We start from the raw sequence: 16,001 nt of genomic DNA on the forward strand, positions 1-16,001 counted from the left end.
CATTGGGGGGGGGGGAATCGGCAGGAGCTATGGAGCCTCCAAGTTCAGAAGCAGTTTATCTCTGGATAACATGCTTGAAGTCAGCAGCAAGGGTGAACTTACACCCTTGGACTACAAGGGATGCTTGTAATTCTTATGTTTTTATAAAGGGGAAGCACCCATATTACCTTTTCAACTCAAGAGACCACAGGTACTGAGCCCCCCCTTGTAACCATACTGGCCTCTGATTACAGGGGGACACGACCCATGAGCCCCTTCCTAGCACTTAACTTGTGCTGCACTTTGGGCAAGGAAAGAGCCATTGATGACACCTTCTTTTTCCTTGCCAGAGCAAACAAGGTCATTGCTCCAAACTAGCTGCTTTACTTCCTTGTTCTTTCTTGACAGTGGCTGCTTTTGCCGAAATATGAAAGTGCAGGAAAAAGCAGGTGCCACTGATAAAATACCAGAATTATTAGAATGGAGAATCAAATTTCTTGAATTTGCGGAGATGGCAAAATTAACAGCATCAATTAGAGGCTACTCTAATCAAAAAATTAATAAAGAGTGGGAATGCGTTAAGGAATACATGAAAAAAGTCGTTGCTGGAGCTTAAAAATCAATATGCAAAAGTTTAAAAGGCACAAGGAGATAGGATAATAATATATTAAGGATGGAATAACAAATAAAGTGAATAACGCAACAATAACAAAAATTATAGTAGGTAAAGAAGACTGCACACAGGTGGAGGGAGGTATTGCGCTGTGGGGAAGGGAGGTGAAGGGATTAATTGAAACTGTTAAAGATTGGGATAGGATTCAAGAGATTTAAATTTTCATAAAGATTCTATAAGGAAAGCAGCAAGAAATATCAAGTAAAGGTATTGGAGAGGAGATCAGCGTAAATGAAAACATGAGACTTACGGTTTTGTTACATATGATTTTATTTTGGAGTTGTCTGTTTATTTTGGAGTTGTTTGTTGTAAAGAATGCATATTATGCGAATAAAATAATAAAGAATGCAATTTAAAAGAAGAAAAGAAGAAAAAGCAGGTGCCACTAGAGAACTGGGAAGTACGATAAGACAGAGAGATTTCTTACCTCTCCCCAAATGCCAACCGTGTCCCGTATATCGTTTTTACAATAAGAGAGCTGTCGGATGCAATTGTTCACAGCAACGCTGCTTTTCCCAGGAGCCAAATCTTCCTCTGCCATTTCTACCCACCCCAAAGAACGAACCGCAAAGCACTGTAAAGGAATAATGAAAAGGAGTGTTAACCTTTTAGGTCTTAATGGCCTCCGCACGATTGTGTCATATTTTATTTTACGTAAACCACATTTATGTTGAGGACAGCCGGTCAAGCCTTTATACTGTTGTCATCTTTTGCTCAACAAGGCAAGTTGAGAGTAGAATCATAGAATTGCAGAACTGGAAGGTAACCTAAGGGTCATCTAGTCCAACCCCCCTTGCAATGAAGGAATTTCAACACGCGGCCCTTCATTAATTTGAAGCCATTCTGGACTCTGCTTAGCTTTGCAAATGTGCTAGCAGTTTTATTGCTGAACCACTGGAACAAAAAATATAACTTTCGAGCCGTTTGGCCCCCAAATGACAACTAAGCATTCTGTTTTGGCGGCTGTAACCCTTATTTCGGAAGCCATTTGGTGCCAAGCTTATATATCAGAGTTTCTAACACTGCTGGGAAATCAGTGTCAGGAGAGCAAAAAGCCCTACCCACCTTAGATCGCAATGACAATCTGGGATTGGGAGCAGTGTTCAGAACTCTCATTGTTCCAGGCATATTTTGCGACAGGGAATTTCATTAGAGCGAGCAGTTTCTGAGTTCTGGCCCCAGTACTGCACTGAAGATTTCAGATTAAAACTGCAGAGTGGAAGGAAAGGAGGACCTTTTTCTGCCTCCCCACTTCCAGCTACTCTCTGGAGAATGGAGAAGAGACTCTCTTAAGAATATTAAGAGGATGGGCGGGGGAAGGACTAGATCATGTGAAAAATGAACATAGTATTTTAGCTGTTCATTCATTTTCAGCTTTGTATTCTTGTTATAAAAAACACGCCCAGACATTCTGTTGTTGCGCCCATAACCTAGGTTTAAGGTGATATTTAGCTCCTAGCTTTCATATCTCAGTTCCTAACACTGATTGGGAGAGACCTCACATCCGTGTTTTAAAGAAACATATGAGCAGTACATTCAGGGAGAGAGACACAAAGGTGGGGAAACCATCTTTTCCACTGCCTTGTCAAGTTCACCCTCGCAGAGTGGAAGAGGTGTTTTTCTATCCTAAGGCTAAGAATATTTTGAATCATGCTTCTCCTCCTCTGCCCTACCCGCCTTTTGCTTTTACCAAAGAACTCTGAGAGGGTGATCTAAAATAATCCTATGGCCCTGAGACAGCCACCCAGGGACCACAGGACTGCAAACCTTGCTTTCCATATGAAAACTTAACATTTTATAATACACTTTACAAGGACGGCCGGACAAAGAAATACAAAGTGCAAATGAAATTGCGTTTGAGAGAACCGGACTTATATGAGACACCTGTCACAATCTTTTACAACACATGACAGTTGATTATAAATGATAAAAATGGAAGGAAGCCGAACTAATGCAGTCGCTGCAGCTTGGGAAAACTGAAGACATATGGCTCCTTTGGCAAGTGAGAGAAAAATGCTAGAGCATATTATTAGTAACTACGGCTTACTATAAAGAGTCTTGTGGCAGGTAGGCAACCAACAAATTTATTGATTACATCATAAGCTTTTGGGGACTAATAAATAAATCACTTGGTCTTTAAGGACTCTTAATAGGCTGTTGCAGCAAAAACAGAAAAATCATATGTGGTTTATGACAAAACTGGTTATTTCTTCAAACTGTAAAATTCCAAGAAATTATACATGTAGTGGTGGAGCATAGACTGAGAGAACAAAGGAAAATATGGAGAATTTAAAGAAGTATTTCGAAGAAATCAAAACCCTTTCAACCCACTCTTAATTTTCTTGCCCCTACTGCCTAGGGGCAAATGGGGATTGTCAACCTGGGAAAGTAGCCCATGTAGGAGAAGGAAAACTCTGATCCTAAACCTCTGCTGCCTTGTGGGACGTCTTTGGGAGAGGAAGAGGCTAAGGAGTAAATCCTACACAAATCCGGAGTGGCGTCCCTAAGGCCATGTACATCTCCTTCCGGCAACTCCTGCAGCTAAACTGGTGTCAAACTTATTGCTTTGCTTTCCTTTGGACCACACCAGCGAGGCCAAGAGAGGAGTCTTGTCATCTGGGCAGCCCAGGACTTCCATGCCCACTGCCTAGGCTTGCGCCCCGGGGAGTTCACTTCGGTGGTGCTAACGCAGCAAAAACAACACAGGAGACTGGTTACAAGTTACTGGTTTCTGCAGCCACAGCAGGCGCCGCGATTCTCCAGTGGTTTAACTTCACTCCCGGTGGTGCACTCCATTCTCTCTCTCTCGGAGGAGGAGTTTGGATTTGAGATCCCACCTTATCACTACCCTAAGGAGTCTCAAAGCGGCTAACATTCTCCTTTCCCTTCCTTCCCCACAACAAACACTCTGTGAGGTGAGTGGGGCTGAGAGACTTCAAAGAAGTGTGACTGGCCCAAGGTCACCCAGCAGCTGCAGGTGGAGAAGCGGAGACACGAACCCGGTTCCCCAGATTACAAGCTCTTAACCACTACACCACACTGACAGATGGTTATAACTCCTTCCTTACCTTCAGCTCTCAAATAAATTTTTAAAACCCATCAAGGTGCGGAGAGAGTAGCTGCTTCCATTAGGCAGCATTCAACTGGATTGAAGTTGTCTTTTGGAAGCTTTAAACCAGTGGTTCCCAACCTTTTTTTGGCCACGCCCCACCTAAGCATCTCTAAAATTCTGATGTCCCCACCCAGTGAAATATAATTATTTTTATTCAAAAAGTGAACGCCTATTCACGTGGAGGAAGCCTAAAAGGCCATTCACTGTTATTTCCCCCCCTTAATGATAGTATACACGTTATTAAGGGACGCAGGTGGTGCTGTGGGTTAAACCACAGCGCCTAGGACTTGCCGATCAGAAGGTCGGCAGTTCGAATCCCTGCGACGGGGTGAGCTCCTGTTGCTCGGTCCCTGCTCCTGCCAACCTAGCAGTTCGAAAGCACGTCAAAGTGCAAGTAGATAAATAGGTACCACTCCGGCGGGAAGGTAAACGGTGTTTCCGTGTGCTGCTCTGGTTCGCCAGAAATGGCTTAGTCATGCTGGCCACATGACCTGGAAGCTGTATGTCAGCTCCCTCGGCCAATAAAGCGAGATGAGTGCCGTAACCCCAGAGTCTGTCATGACTGGACCTAATGGTCAGGGGTCTCTTTATCCTTTACCTTTATACATGCTATTACTTACAATATGTTTCGTTTGTCTGGCTTTTTGGTGTGAGGAGATGAGGGCAAAGGTGCCCATATCGGTGTAAACTGCAATGCTCAGATACTCTCACTGCAACAGAAAGCTGGCTCAGTGGTGGAGTAATAAAAATAAATATTTGGAGGACAATGAGCAGATCATCTGACATGCAGAAGCCATTAGGAATAATGCAGAAAGCTTGTTCCTTTAGGCGCCTCCTGCAATCCCATCTGCTAATGGTGTGCTGGAATGAGAAGCATAGGACAGAATATGGAAATAATTTTCCATGTGCTAAAGTTGCCTGACAGCAGCACCTATGATTTCCTTGCAAGCATATGGGTCAATCAGATAACGGTGGGAAGCTGAGAATCAGCACAGAGAATGTCATTGGTTGTCACGACAAATATTTGCAACACTCTGAAGCGTGGTCGGTTTTGTTTTTTACTTCTGGAACCATTATTTTCACAAATTGTTGGTATTAATTTTGGTTACTGTGCTCTGGAGGAAAGACTGGCAATGCAGTTACCTTGTGTTTATTTGTGGAGGGAAGTGTCTGCTATCCCGCCCCCAGCTCCTGAAAGGAAGGTGTGTTGGTTGTAGGAATCTTAGTGGTGCTTCACTGCTGCGATATGTTAGCAACAAGGCATGACTGCAGATTTGCCCAGCTGATATGCCTACACTGTCTCTGCCGGTGGCAGCTGCTTCCACACAGCCCGGAGAAGATGTGAATTACGCCCTTAAGAGGTCAGCACGCTGATAACAATTATATTTATTCCTAATTAATATTGTAACTATTTTTGTACTCAGTGAGGCGGCTTGCAGCGTCTGGTTTGCAGCGTCATACAGTGGTACCTCAGGTTACATACGCTTCAGGTTACAGACTCCGCTAACCCAGAAATAGTGCTTCAGGTTAAGAACTTTGCTTCAGGATGAGAACAGAAATCGTGCTCTGGTGGCGTGGCGGCAGCAGGAGGCCCCATTAGCTAAAGTGGTGCTTCAGGTTAAGAACAGTTTCAGGTTAAGAACGGACCTCCGGAACGAATTAAGTACTTAACCTGAGGTACCACTGTACCAGCAAGATCCACAAAAATAATGTATTTTAAAATGTAAACACTCTGTGCATTGTCAGTATTACCAGAAGCATCCCTAACTATGCATTCAGAAGCCAGTGTGCCGTAACAGTTAAGAGTGTTGGACTAGGACCTGGGAGACACGGGTTCAAATCCCCGTTCGGTCATGAAGCTCACTGGACGACCTTGGGCCAGTCACTCTCTCTCAGCCTAACCTACTCACAGGGTTGTGGTGAGGCTAAACGGGGAGCAGAACCTTGAGTACCTTGGGAGAGAAGGTGGTATATGAATGTTAATAAAACAAAAACAAAAACATTAATAAACAGAGTTGTAAAATACTGGAACCCCCCCCCCCAATTTCCTTGAGCACCATAGGATTGAGCTATTTGGTTCTCAGACTTCTACGGAATAATAAACATCTATCCATTTTGCACGACTGTCGTGAATCATGTAAAAAACGGAGCATATTCTTAATTCTTCACTACTGCTGCCCCCCTGTGACTAACAAGCTATACTGTTGCCAGTATCTAGCATGCACTATGAATTCAGCAATCCTGCAGGGACCTTGAGTGATTTTAGCTGGAGTTCTGCTATAGATGCCTGCCCACATCGCATAGCTTTGCAATATATCTATATATCTATATATCTATATATATATATATATCTGCCATGGGGTGGGGGGCTGGAATGCAAGGAAAGGAAACCTCTAAAGATTTTCAGAGCTAGAATACCTGAAGACAGATGGTTAGCAAGCCTAGGGAATTCCCAGGACTGCTAAACTGAAGGTTAGTGTTTTAGCAAGACAAGACAAGAAGGTTAAAGTGTTCCATTTTAAATTTAAAATAGACCCCTGAAGCTGATAATCTGGCCATTTTTTTTTCCAAATCACTGTGTGAGGTTCTTCACTTTTTTAACTGGCCACCTGCAACCTTCCTTTCCTAGGCATTGGGGGGGGGGGTCGCTTTGCTTCTTTAGGAGTCGAGCAGCTCAGCCAATGGCAGGAAGGGAGACCCTTGGGATCAAGCAGTTTAGCCAATGGCAATCAAAAACACATCTACCTGTGGCATAAGGGTGGTTCACATGATCGCTCCCAAAACTTCTTTCTCCATTACCATTACTGCAATGCAATATAGATATAAGCCCTAGATTTCTTGGTAATGTTTATTTGAAATTGAAATAGATTGAAATACTTTATTGTCACTTGTACAACTTGTATACAGTGAGATTACATGAGCACCCCCCACTCAGCTCTCTTAGTCTTAATTCCCCTCATTTACTGACACACACCCACCCAAACCCGAAAGTCAGTTGCCCTGTTGTTATCTTTTCATTCAGCAGCCTAACAGCCCACGGATAGAAGCTGTTCTTTACCCTGTTGGTGCGACTAATCATGCTTCTGTATCTTCTGCCTGAGGGCAGGAGATCAAGAAAGTGCCGGCCAGGGTGTGAATCATCCCTGAAAATTTTCCTCACTCTCCTGAGGCAACGTTCTTCTGCTATTTCATCCAGTGGATTCACGGGACAGCCCATAATATCTTGTGCTGTATTCACAACCCTCTGTAGGCACTTCCTATCAGCTGATGTCAAACCAGCGTACCACACCGTGATGCAGTATGAAAGGACACTTTCTATTGTGGACCGGTAGAAGGAGATCATCAGATGTTGATTGACATTGTTCTTCCACAGGACTCTGAGGAGATGGAGTCTCTGTTGGGCTTTCTTAACCACCTGGGTTGTATTTATTTTCCAAGTAAGGTCTTCACTGAGATAAACTCATAGGAATTTAAAGGAAGAGACTCTCTCCACATAGCCCTCCCTGATGTACAGCGGGGCTAGTTCTCCTCTCTTCCTCCGAAAGTCCAACACCATCTCCTTTGTCTTGCTGATATTAAGGTGCAAGTTGTTCCCTAGGCACCATGTAATGTAATATAGATATAAGCCCTTGATTTCTTTGTGGGAGTCATAAAGCCACGGCAAAGGCTTGTAATATTGCAGGGTGCCCCCTGACCTCGGCTGACCAGCACTCTGAGCTTTACAATGTATTGGAATGTATTGACCTTAAATGGAGTTGTGTTTCCTCTGGGCAGTGATGACTCTATTTGGCGATGGGTGGGTTTAAGCCATGACCGGATGTAGGTAATGTGAGACATTGGCAAACGGCCATGCGGGAGGAGAGAACAAAGGATAATAAAAGTTACTGGAGAGGAGAGGAGAAGTTCGAAAGGAGCTGCCCTCCATCCATGAAAATATTGCTGGCTCTCTGTCTTTATTTTACGCTAAACTGCGCCATTTGTGACGGCTGGCTCCGACATTGCTTGGTAATGTTTATTTATCTACCTGGTAAAGCATCCTGCATGCAGTTCTACCAAACAGAAATATTGGTTTTCATTTGCCCAGATAGCTTTGAGCTTGGGGGCAAAAACTAATAAGACTGAACAAGTTCCGCTAATCCAGAAATAGCACCTCGGGTCAAGAACTCTGCTTCAGGATGAGAACAGAAGTCACACAGTGGCAGTGGGAGGCCCCATTAGCTAAAGTGGTACCTCATATTAAGAACAGTTTCAAGTTAAGAACGGACCTCCAGAACGAATTAAGTTCTTAACCCGAGGTACCACTGTATTAGTTGGAAGAAAAAGATTGAGTGATGTTATTTACTGTGAAATGTCTGTCATGATGTGCATTTCTTACCACAGCTGTGAGCCACAAAGTCACAAATTCAAATCTCGCCTCTGAACCTGCCATGAATTTATAAGGGGACCTTAGGCAAGCAACACATTCTCAGCCTTAGCAGCCAACCACCAATATAGGTTATTGAAGCTGTCCTACATAATATGGGGACAGCATCGATAACCTATAGGCGTTGGAAGGACTACAATTTTGTAAAATGCTTTGAACACTCTGAAGAACTACATAAATGGGAAGTATTTGTTACTACTGTTACATAAACAATGTGCTATCTACACATTTTTTCATCCCTTACCATGCAACCACTGCTCTGGAAAACCCTTGGTAGGTCCTGATCTCCCATTTGCAACTAAATACTATATATTTTAGAAAAATGCCCCTCTTATTTCACAGAGAAAAGGGTGGTTCCTTATATGTACACTCTACGCAAGCCATTACATTATTTAAGAAGTCCTTTCATTACAGAACGCTGAACAGATGTATCTGAGGAGCTGCATTTAGGTCAGAAAATTAACTACTCAGGCATCACAATCTAGAGGACTCCTCAATCTGGGAGCAGAAGATTAAGCAATTTCCCCACTGCAAGAAACCGTATACACCAGCTAGACTGAGCAATATTTCGAACAGCTTCCCCTGGCACTGATACAGAGATTAAAAACTAGAAAATGTCAAACAGATTGCACATGCAAAAGGGGAGCGGGAAGGGAAGAGGCTATCCTTTACTTCTGTGGAGAACCAAAAAGATATTCATTTACTTGATTGGACCAGATTTAAATGGACCTCTCACCTTCGAGAAGTCCTCGGACTCTTTTATCTCATTAAAATTCCAAATCACTTAATCTAAAAGGTCCAAACATATTTTATTTTATTTTATTCCCATTTCACCATTTCCACTGAAGACTCTGTTCATGAATTAACATTATTATTATTATTATTATTATTATTATTATTATTATTACCACCTCCACAATACAGAATCAAAGCAGATGTTTAGAAAACATCTGCACAATGAAAGGGAAGGCAGAATCAAAGAAGCTATGGCACAGAGGGCCAAATCTCTAGTGGTACTGCAGGTATTATTAAAACAGAAACAAAACTTGTTTTTGTGAATAGCGTGCATCTACTTGCAGTTAAATATTTAATATTCCCTCTTCATTTTAACTGCGATGCTCTAAGGACTTTGAAACATCCCCTGTTCCTTTCTGCTCTTCATGAAGGTGTTTTGTAGGTTGAATGATATCTGAAGTGGCATTTTATTGTTGCTGGCTTTAAAAAAAAAACCTTGCAGGCCCTGAGCCAAGTCCAAAAGAGCAGAACAGCAGACATATTTATTAGGTAAAGGTAAAGGTACCCCTGCCCGAACGGGCCAGTCTTGACAGACTGTGGGGTTTGTGCGCCCATCTCACATTTATTGGCCGGGGGCCAGCGCTGTCCGGGGACACTTCCGGGTCACGTGGCCAGCGTGACATCGCTGCTCTGGCGAGCCAGAGCCGCACACGGAACGCCGTTTACCTTCCCGCTGGTAAGCGGTACCTATTTATCTACTTGCACCCGGGGGTGCTTTCGAACTGCTAGGTGGGCAGGCGCTGGGACCGAACAGCGGGAGCGCACCCCGCCGCGGGGATTCGAACCGCCGACCTTTCGATCGGCAAGCCCTAGGCGTTGAGGCTTTAGCCCACAGCGCCACCCGCGTCCCGACATATTTATTAAGATGGGTTAATTGAAGCACACAGATCTCTTAAATATAACATTTCAAAAGGCTATGCATTTGCTGCATGTTTTAAATTTAAAAGCATGTCTCATATTTACCAACATTTTTATTCTAAAAAGAGATTTTAAAAATAAAAACCACTAGCTACAGACCTTCACAGAATCAGCCACTGAGATACCAGATTTCCCAAATCATGTTTTAAGACAGAGGGCCGATTTACATACAGCATTACAACTCACACTGCAGCCTAAACTCTTCAACACTCAAACCTGTTATTGCTGTTACTAGCAAACTGGTCCAGCAATATTTCATATAGATAGCAAACTGTCAACAACAAGGTCACAAAATGTACCAGCATAACCCTTACCTCCACCTTCCTAATGTTGCCTGTATTTGTTTGTATAATAGTCAATACTTCTGTCCAAAAATGTGTTGTTGTTTTTTACAACTCTAAAAAATGTGTATTAAATCCACATTAATTACCTTATACTTATAACAACGCATGTTTCAGCCAAAATGTTTACTAATTCTGTCTTTTACTTTCAGTTCCTTTGCTAATGACCCCTATCATGGAATTTGCCTTTCTCACAGCTGCCACACACCGACTGCTAGATATTTTATGGCACCACGAACGGTAAATATGTCCTTTTTTTAGTGAGTGACAATCTCCTCCTAGTTGCCAGGCAAAGATTAACAAATGGTGGATTTTCCCCTGTTGGATCACAAATAATTTACATAAATACATGTAGGCTGGTGGGCACAACCACTGTAAAACACTCTACAATTAGTATCTGACCCAGCATAAATTGGATAAAATATATGGAGATAATATTCATACATGTTAGCAATCTAATAGAGTTTTTCCACACGTTATGGTCCATCCAACCAAATAATGAAGTCTTATTGGATTCAGATTTTTAAAAACCAATAACTAATGACAGTGTACAAAGTGTCATTGTATCCTTTTGGGGCTACCTTTGAAGGTGACTCGGAAACTACAGCTAATCCAGAATGCGGCAGCTAGACTGGTGACTGGGGGCAGCCGCCGAGACCACATAACACCGGTCTTGAAAGACCTACATTGGCTCCCAGTACGTTTCCGAGCACAATTCAAAGTGCTGGTGTTGACCTTTAAAGCCCTAAACGGCCTCGGCCCAGTATACCTGAAGGAGCATCTCCACCCCCATCGTTCTGCCCGGACGCTGAGGTCCAGCGCCGAGGGCCTTCTGGCGGTTCCCTCATTGCGAGAAGCAAAGCTACAGGGAACCAGGCAGAGGGCCTTTTCGGTGGTGGCGCCCGCCCTGTGGAATGCCCTCCCATCGGATGTCAAAACGATAAACAACTACCTAACATTCAGAAGACATCTTAAGGCAGCCCTGTTCAGGGAAGTTTTTAATGTATGATATTTTAGTGTGTTTTTTTGTTTCTATGGAAGCCGCCCAGAGTGGCTGGGGAAACCCAGCCAGATGGGCGGGGTACAAATAATAAATTATTATTATTATTATTATTATTATTATTATTATTATTATTATCATTGGACTTATAAGATGAAGCGGTTAGAATTTAACATTTCAGACAGCAGCCCAAATAAAAACTGCAAAACAACAACACCCCAAAACTGGTGCAAGACTGAAGTCTCTAAAATGAAACAACAGATCACTAAAGTATGGCACATTGCCAAGATCCAATCCAATTTGGTAATAAATAGGCCGAGTAAGATGAAAGAATATCAATACCTAAAGAGGAATCTGCATCTGAAAAAGTGAGTTCTGGGTTAGGAAAGCTTGTTGGCACCATTTGTCCTTAAGGTGTCGAAGTACTGATAGACTTCTTCAACAAATGTACAAATTCACTAATAAGATTGTATGTTCAATTGTAAAACAGCACTATGAACCCACTCCGTATGTTTTCTGTGTCTTTTCCCTTCAAAACGTTGTCTGGAAAGCCTAACTCTGGTGTTAACAATCTCCCTAAAAATTAAGACACCACACGACAGAAGCTTTGGGTGGCATCCAAAGCATATATTTACTTTGAATTGTTTTGCATGTCGCTACGCTACAGCAATGGGCAAGTCCAAGCAGAGAGGTTGGCAAAATATTTGATGTTATACACTGGTAACTTCTATGGATTTGGAGAGGTCCGCATTTGTGGTCTTGGAGTCAGCGATGTTTAGTTTGCCTTGGGAGCCAATAGAGACAACATGGCTATATATTCCGTTAGGACAGAAAACATACAACAAAATAATGCACATATTGTTCAAAATGCCACTACCAATGTGGAATCAGTCCAAAGCACAGATCTGAAATGCATTCACTCTGGCAGCCCATGTCAAGCTCAAACTGCTCCCAAAATTGAATCTGACAGAGATGCTGTTTGGATTTCGTCTTTCCAATCCCCCCCCCCACTCCCAGGTATATGTGTACAGGATTGCATCAGATTTAAAATCCAAATCCTACAGCAATGTGGGTAACATTTAATTAGCTATATCCTGTTCTAAATTTCTTCATCTTCTTCTTTTGCATCAATATTCATGCAAGGTTGCACAGTGATCTTTTCAAAAGTAAAACAGTCTGTATTCTGTGAAGATGTCTTGCAGATGTCCACAAGGTGGCAGCAACACCCATTTGCAAAATAAAAATAAAAATGCACTTTCTCTAAAATTCCTACATTAACTAGAACTTCCTCACCCCACCCACCCCTTATCTGCCCATGCTGCTAGATCAGTTGAAGTCAGCCCTGTGGTTAGAATGGCAGAAGCCAACAACAAGAGCACAAGGTGAGTAAGCTGGCTCACCCCTTTTCTATAGGTCCAAACTAGAAACCTTTCCTCTGGGTTAACCTCAGTCTTTGGCTTTTAGAAAATCCCCTGTGGCAGGCGTGACCAGCTGCTGTGGGGAGTATTCCATTGGGCCCTCAAAGTTGGGCAGGCCAAGGCTCACATCTGGGCTCCCTTGTATCGACCCCTCCTCCAGTTCACCTCCAGGCGAACAAGTTAAAATCAATTAAGATCTGCAGAGGTCCGGAGATGGCTGGCTGACCTGTGGCCATCTTAACCTCAGAGTCAGTTTTATCAGAGGGGAGGAAGGAACAATACGCAAAACGAGCTCGGAAAGCTGTGAAGAGCCATGGAATTGCCAGCCATAACATTAGAAATACCCTAAGTACAAAAGGGGACACAGGTGGCGCTGTGGGTTAAACCACAGAGCCTAGGGCTTGCTGATCAGAAGGTCGGCGGTTCGAAGCCCCACGATGGGGTGAGCTCCTGTTGCTCAGTCCCTGCTCCTGCCAACCTAGCATTTGAAAGCACATCAAAGTGCAAGTAGAGAAATAGGTACCGCTCTGGCGGGAAGGTAAACGGTGTTTCTGTGCACTGCTCTGGTTCGCCAGAAGCGGCTTAGTCATGCTGGCCACATGACCCGGAAGCTGTACGCCGGCTCCCTCGGCCTATAGAGCGAGATGAGTGCGCAACCCCAGAATCATCCACGACTGGGCCTAATGGTCAGGGGTCCCTTTACCTTGAAGTACGAAAGACAATGGAGTGTGCCTCCAGGGGTGAAGTCAAACAGCTGGAGAATCGGAGCACCTGCTGTGGCTGCAGAGACTGGTAACTCATAACCTCTGCCTCCTGTGTTGGTCTTGCTCTTTTAGTAGCATCCAAGTGACCGCTATGGGGCACAAGCTTAGGCAGTGTGTAGGGAGGGTCCTGGGCTGCCCTCTCTGCCCCCTCTTGGCCTCGCTGATGTACATCAAAGCAAAGCAGAGCAATATGTCTGGCACCAACATGGCTGCAGGTGTTGCCAGAAAGAGATGTACGAGGCCTTAGGGACTCCACTCCAGATTTGTGCAGGGTCCTTAAGCTGTTTCTTCTCCCAAATATGTCCTGCAAGTACTACCCTAGGTAAAGGGACCCCTGACCATTAGGTCCAGTCGTGGCCGACTCTGGGGTTGCGGCTCTCATCTCGCTTTATTGGCCAAGGGAGCCGGCATACAGCTTCTGGTTCATGTGGCCAGCATGACTAAGCCACTTCTGGAGAACCAGAGCAGCACACGGAAACGCCGTTTACCTTCGCGCCAGAGCGCTACCTATTTATCTACTTGCACTTTGACGTGCTTTCCAACTGCTAGGTGGGCAGGAGCAGGGACCGAGCAACGGGAGCTCACCCCACTGCGGGGATTCAAACCGCCAATCTTCTGATCGGAAAGTCCTAGGCTCTGTGGTCTAACCCACAGTGCCACCACGTCCCTAAGTACTACCCTAATAAATAAATAAATAAAATTATGCTGGTAGGAGCTAAAGGAGCAAAGGCAGTAAACACATAGTGCACACTGGGACTTTTCTGCCCCACTCCCAACGCATCCCCACCCAAGCTGCTCTCTCTCGCACACCACAACTGAGAATTGACAAACTGCAAGGAGATAAGTCCAATTCCCTGTATGGAGCATCCCAATTAACTTTAGGAGCAGTTTGGCTTCAGGTGGGGCTGCAGTAGGAATGGGGTGCAGAAAAGCCCCACTGCACATGGGAGAGCAAGAACCTCCCTTAGCAGAAGCAGGTGGGATTCCTTAGATATGTCCTAATGTACATAGGGCTCTTTGCAATTAATTACTGTATTTGGTTTGTGAAATTTTAGATGTCACGCTGATGTTATGCTTTCAATATTTTTCTCAATTCAGCACAATATTTTTATTTTTTATTATTTATTAGATTTGTACACCGCCCTCCATCTGCAGATCCCAGGGCAGTAACAACAACAAAATATAAGATTAAAAAAAAATACACAAAGCAAACCAATAACCCACCCACCCCCATTCGCTAAACTAGTTCATAATTCCATTTGCAATGCTTTTAGTTTGCAAAATGCTGTCTATGGGTATCAGGTCTTAAAACTGAAATATGACCGCTGCATTTATAGTGGTGCCTCGCAAGACGAAAAGATCCGTTCTGTGATTCTCTTTGTCTAGCGGTTTTTTCGTCTTGCGAAGCAAGCCCATTGACGGATTAGCTGATTAGCGCTATTAGCGGCTTTTAGCGGCTTATCAGCTTATTGGATCAGCTGATAAGCGGCTTAGCGGCTTAGAAAAAGGGGGGGGGAGGGAAAAAACCCCGCAGGAACTCGCAAGACATTTCCATCTTGCGAAGCAAGCCCATAGGAGATTCGTTTTGCAAAGCACCTCCAAAACGGAAAACTCTTTCGTCTAGCGAGTTTTCCGTCTTGCGAGGCATTCGTCTTGCGGGGCACCACTGTATTTGTCCATCTAGATCAGTGACTTTTAAAAAAACAACAACCCAATACGTTATTTTGCTTACAGACCTTGGCTTCTGGATCACTGTTGATGCTACAGGAATCATCTTCATCGCATTGTGGGGCATTTCTGTTGAGGGGAGGAAATGCTACTGTTAGGGTTAGGGCCAAATAGAATGGACAACTCAAAGACAATATTTTAGCATGATGAGTGGCGGACACCTGTCAAATGTTGGCTGAATTCACATGAACAGAGAATAGTAGGCTCCAGGATTTTGAGGAGGGCCTGGAGATGCCCTTCAGATCCTAATGGACTACAACTCCCATCATCCTTAGCTGTCATCTGTGCTGGCTAGAGCTGATCAGAGTTGGGAATCCCACAACATTTGGAGGGTCGTATGTCTTGACTTGTCGTATGTCATTGCGTATAGTGAAGAAGGCACTATTTCAGTTACTCCATATCCAGGCTTTATAGGGCTTTAGCACCAGCCCAGAAATATATTAAAAGTTAATGTGGTTCCTTCCAGACTTTTCCAAAGCTTAAAGACTATTTGTGTTATAGAAATGTGAATAAGCGGCATATAAGTGTCTTAAATAAACGTGGGCATGTTTAAGGGGCCCCTTTCACGGGTGCCGTAGGAAGAACTAATGGGCACTCTGGCACCATGTTGGCAACCCTGGACCTAAAGCATGTGGACACCAGACTTAAAAATATAATTAATAATAATGTATTATTTATACCCCGCCCATCTGGCTGGGTTGCCCCAGCCACTTCGGGCGGCTCCCAACAGAATATTAAAAACACGATAAAGCTTCAAACATTAAAAACTTCCCTAAACAGGGCTGCCTTCAGATGTCTTCTAAAAGTCAGATAGTTGTTTATTTCCTTGACATCTGATGGGAGGGCGTTC

At 43.8% G+C, this 16,001-nt stretch overlaps 1 protein-coding gene across 9 annotated transcripts in view; it reads right to left on the reverse strand.

Annotated features, from left to right (window-relative positions):
- Nucleotides 1-16,001, reverse strand: part of APBB2 (amyloid beta precursor protein binding family B member 2) — a 170,330-nt gene that overhangs the window by 51,943 nt on the left and 102,386 nt on the right. For all 9 annotated transcript variants that reach the window (XM_082238133.1, XM_082238138.1, XM_082238134.1 and 6 more), the window contains 2 exons: nt 15,160-15,220; nt 1,080-1,226 (listed from right to left, as the gene is read on the reverse strand). In XM_082238133.1, the coding sequence (XP_082094259.1) occupies nt 1,080-1,226; nt 15,160-15,220 (208 nt within the window). The remainder of the gene's footprint in view (nt 1-1,079; nt 1,227-15,159; nt 15,221-16,001) is intronic.

Source organism: Podarcis vaucheri (genome assembly GCF_965113315.1).
Source record: "Podarcis vaucheri genome assembly, chromosome: 9".
NCBI classification, from domain to species: Eukaryota; Metazoa; Chordata; class Lepidosauria; order Squamata; family Lacertidae; genus Podarcis; species Podarcis vaucheri.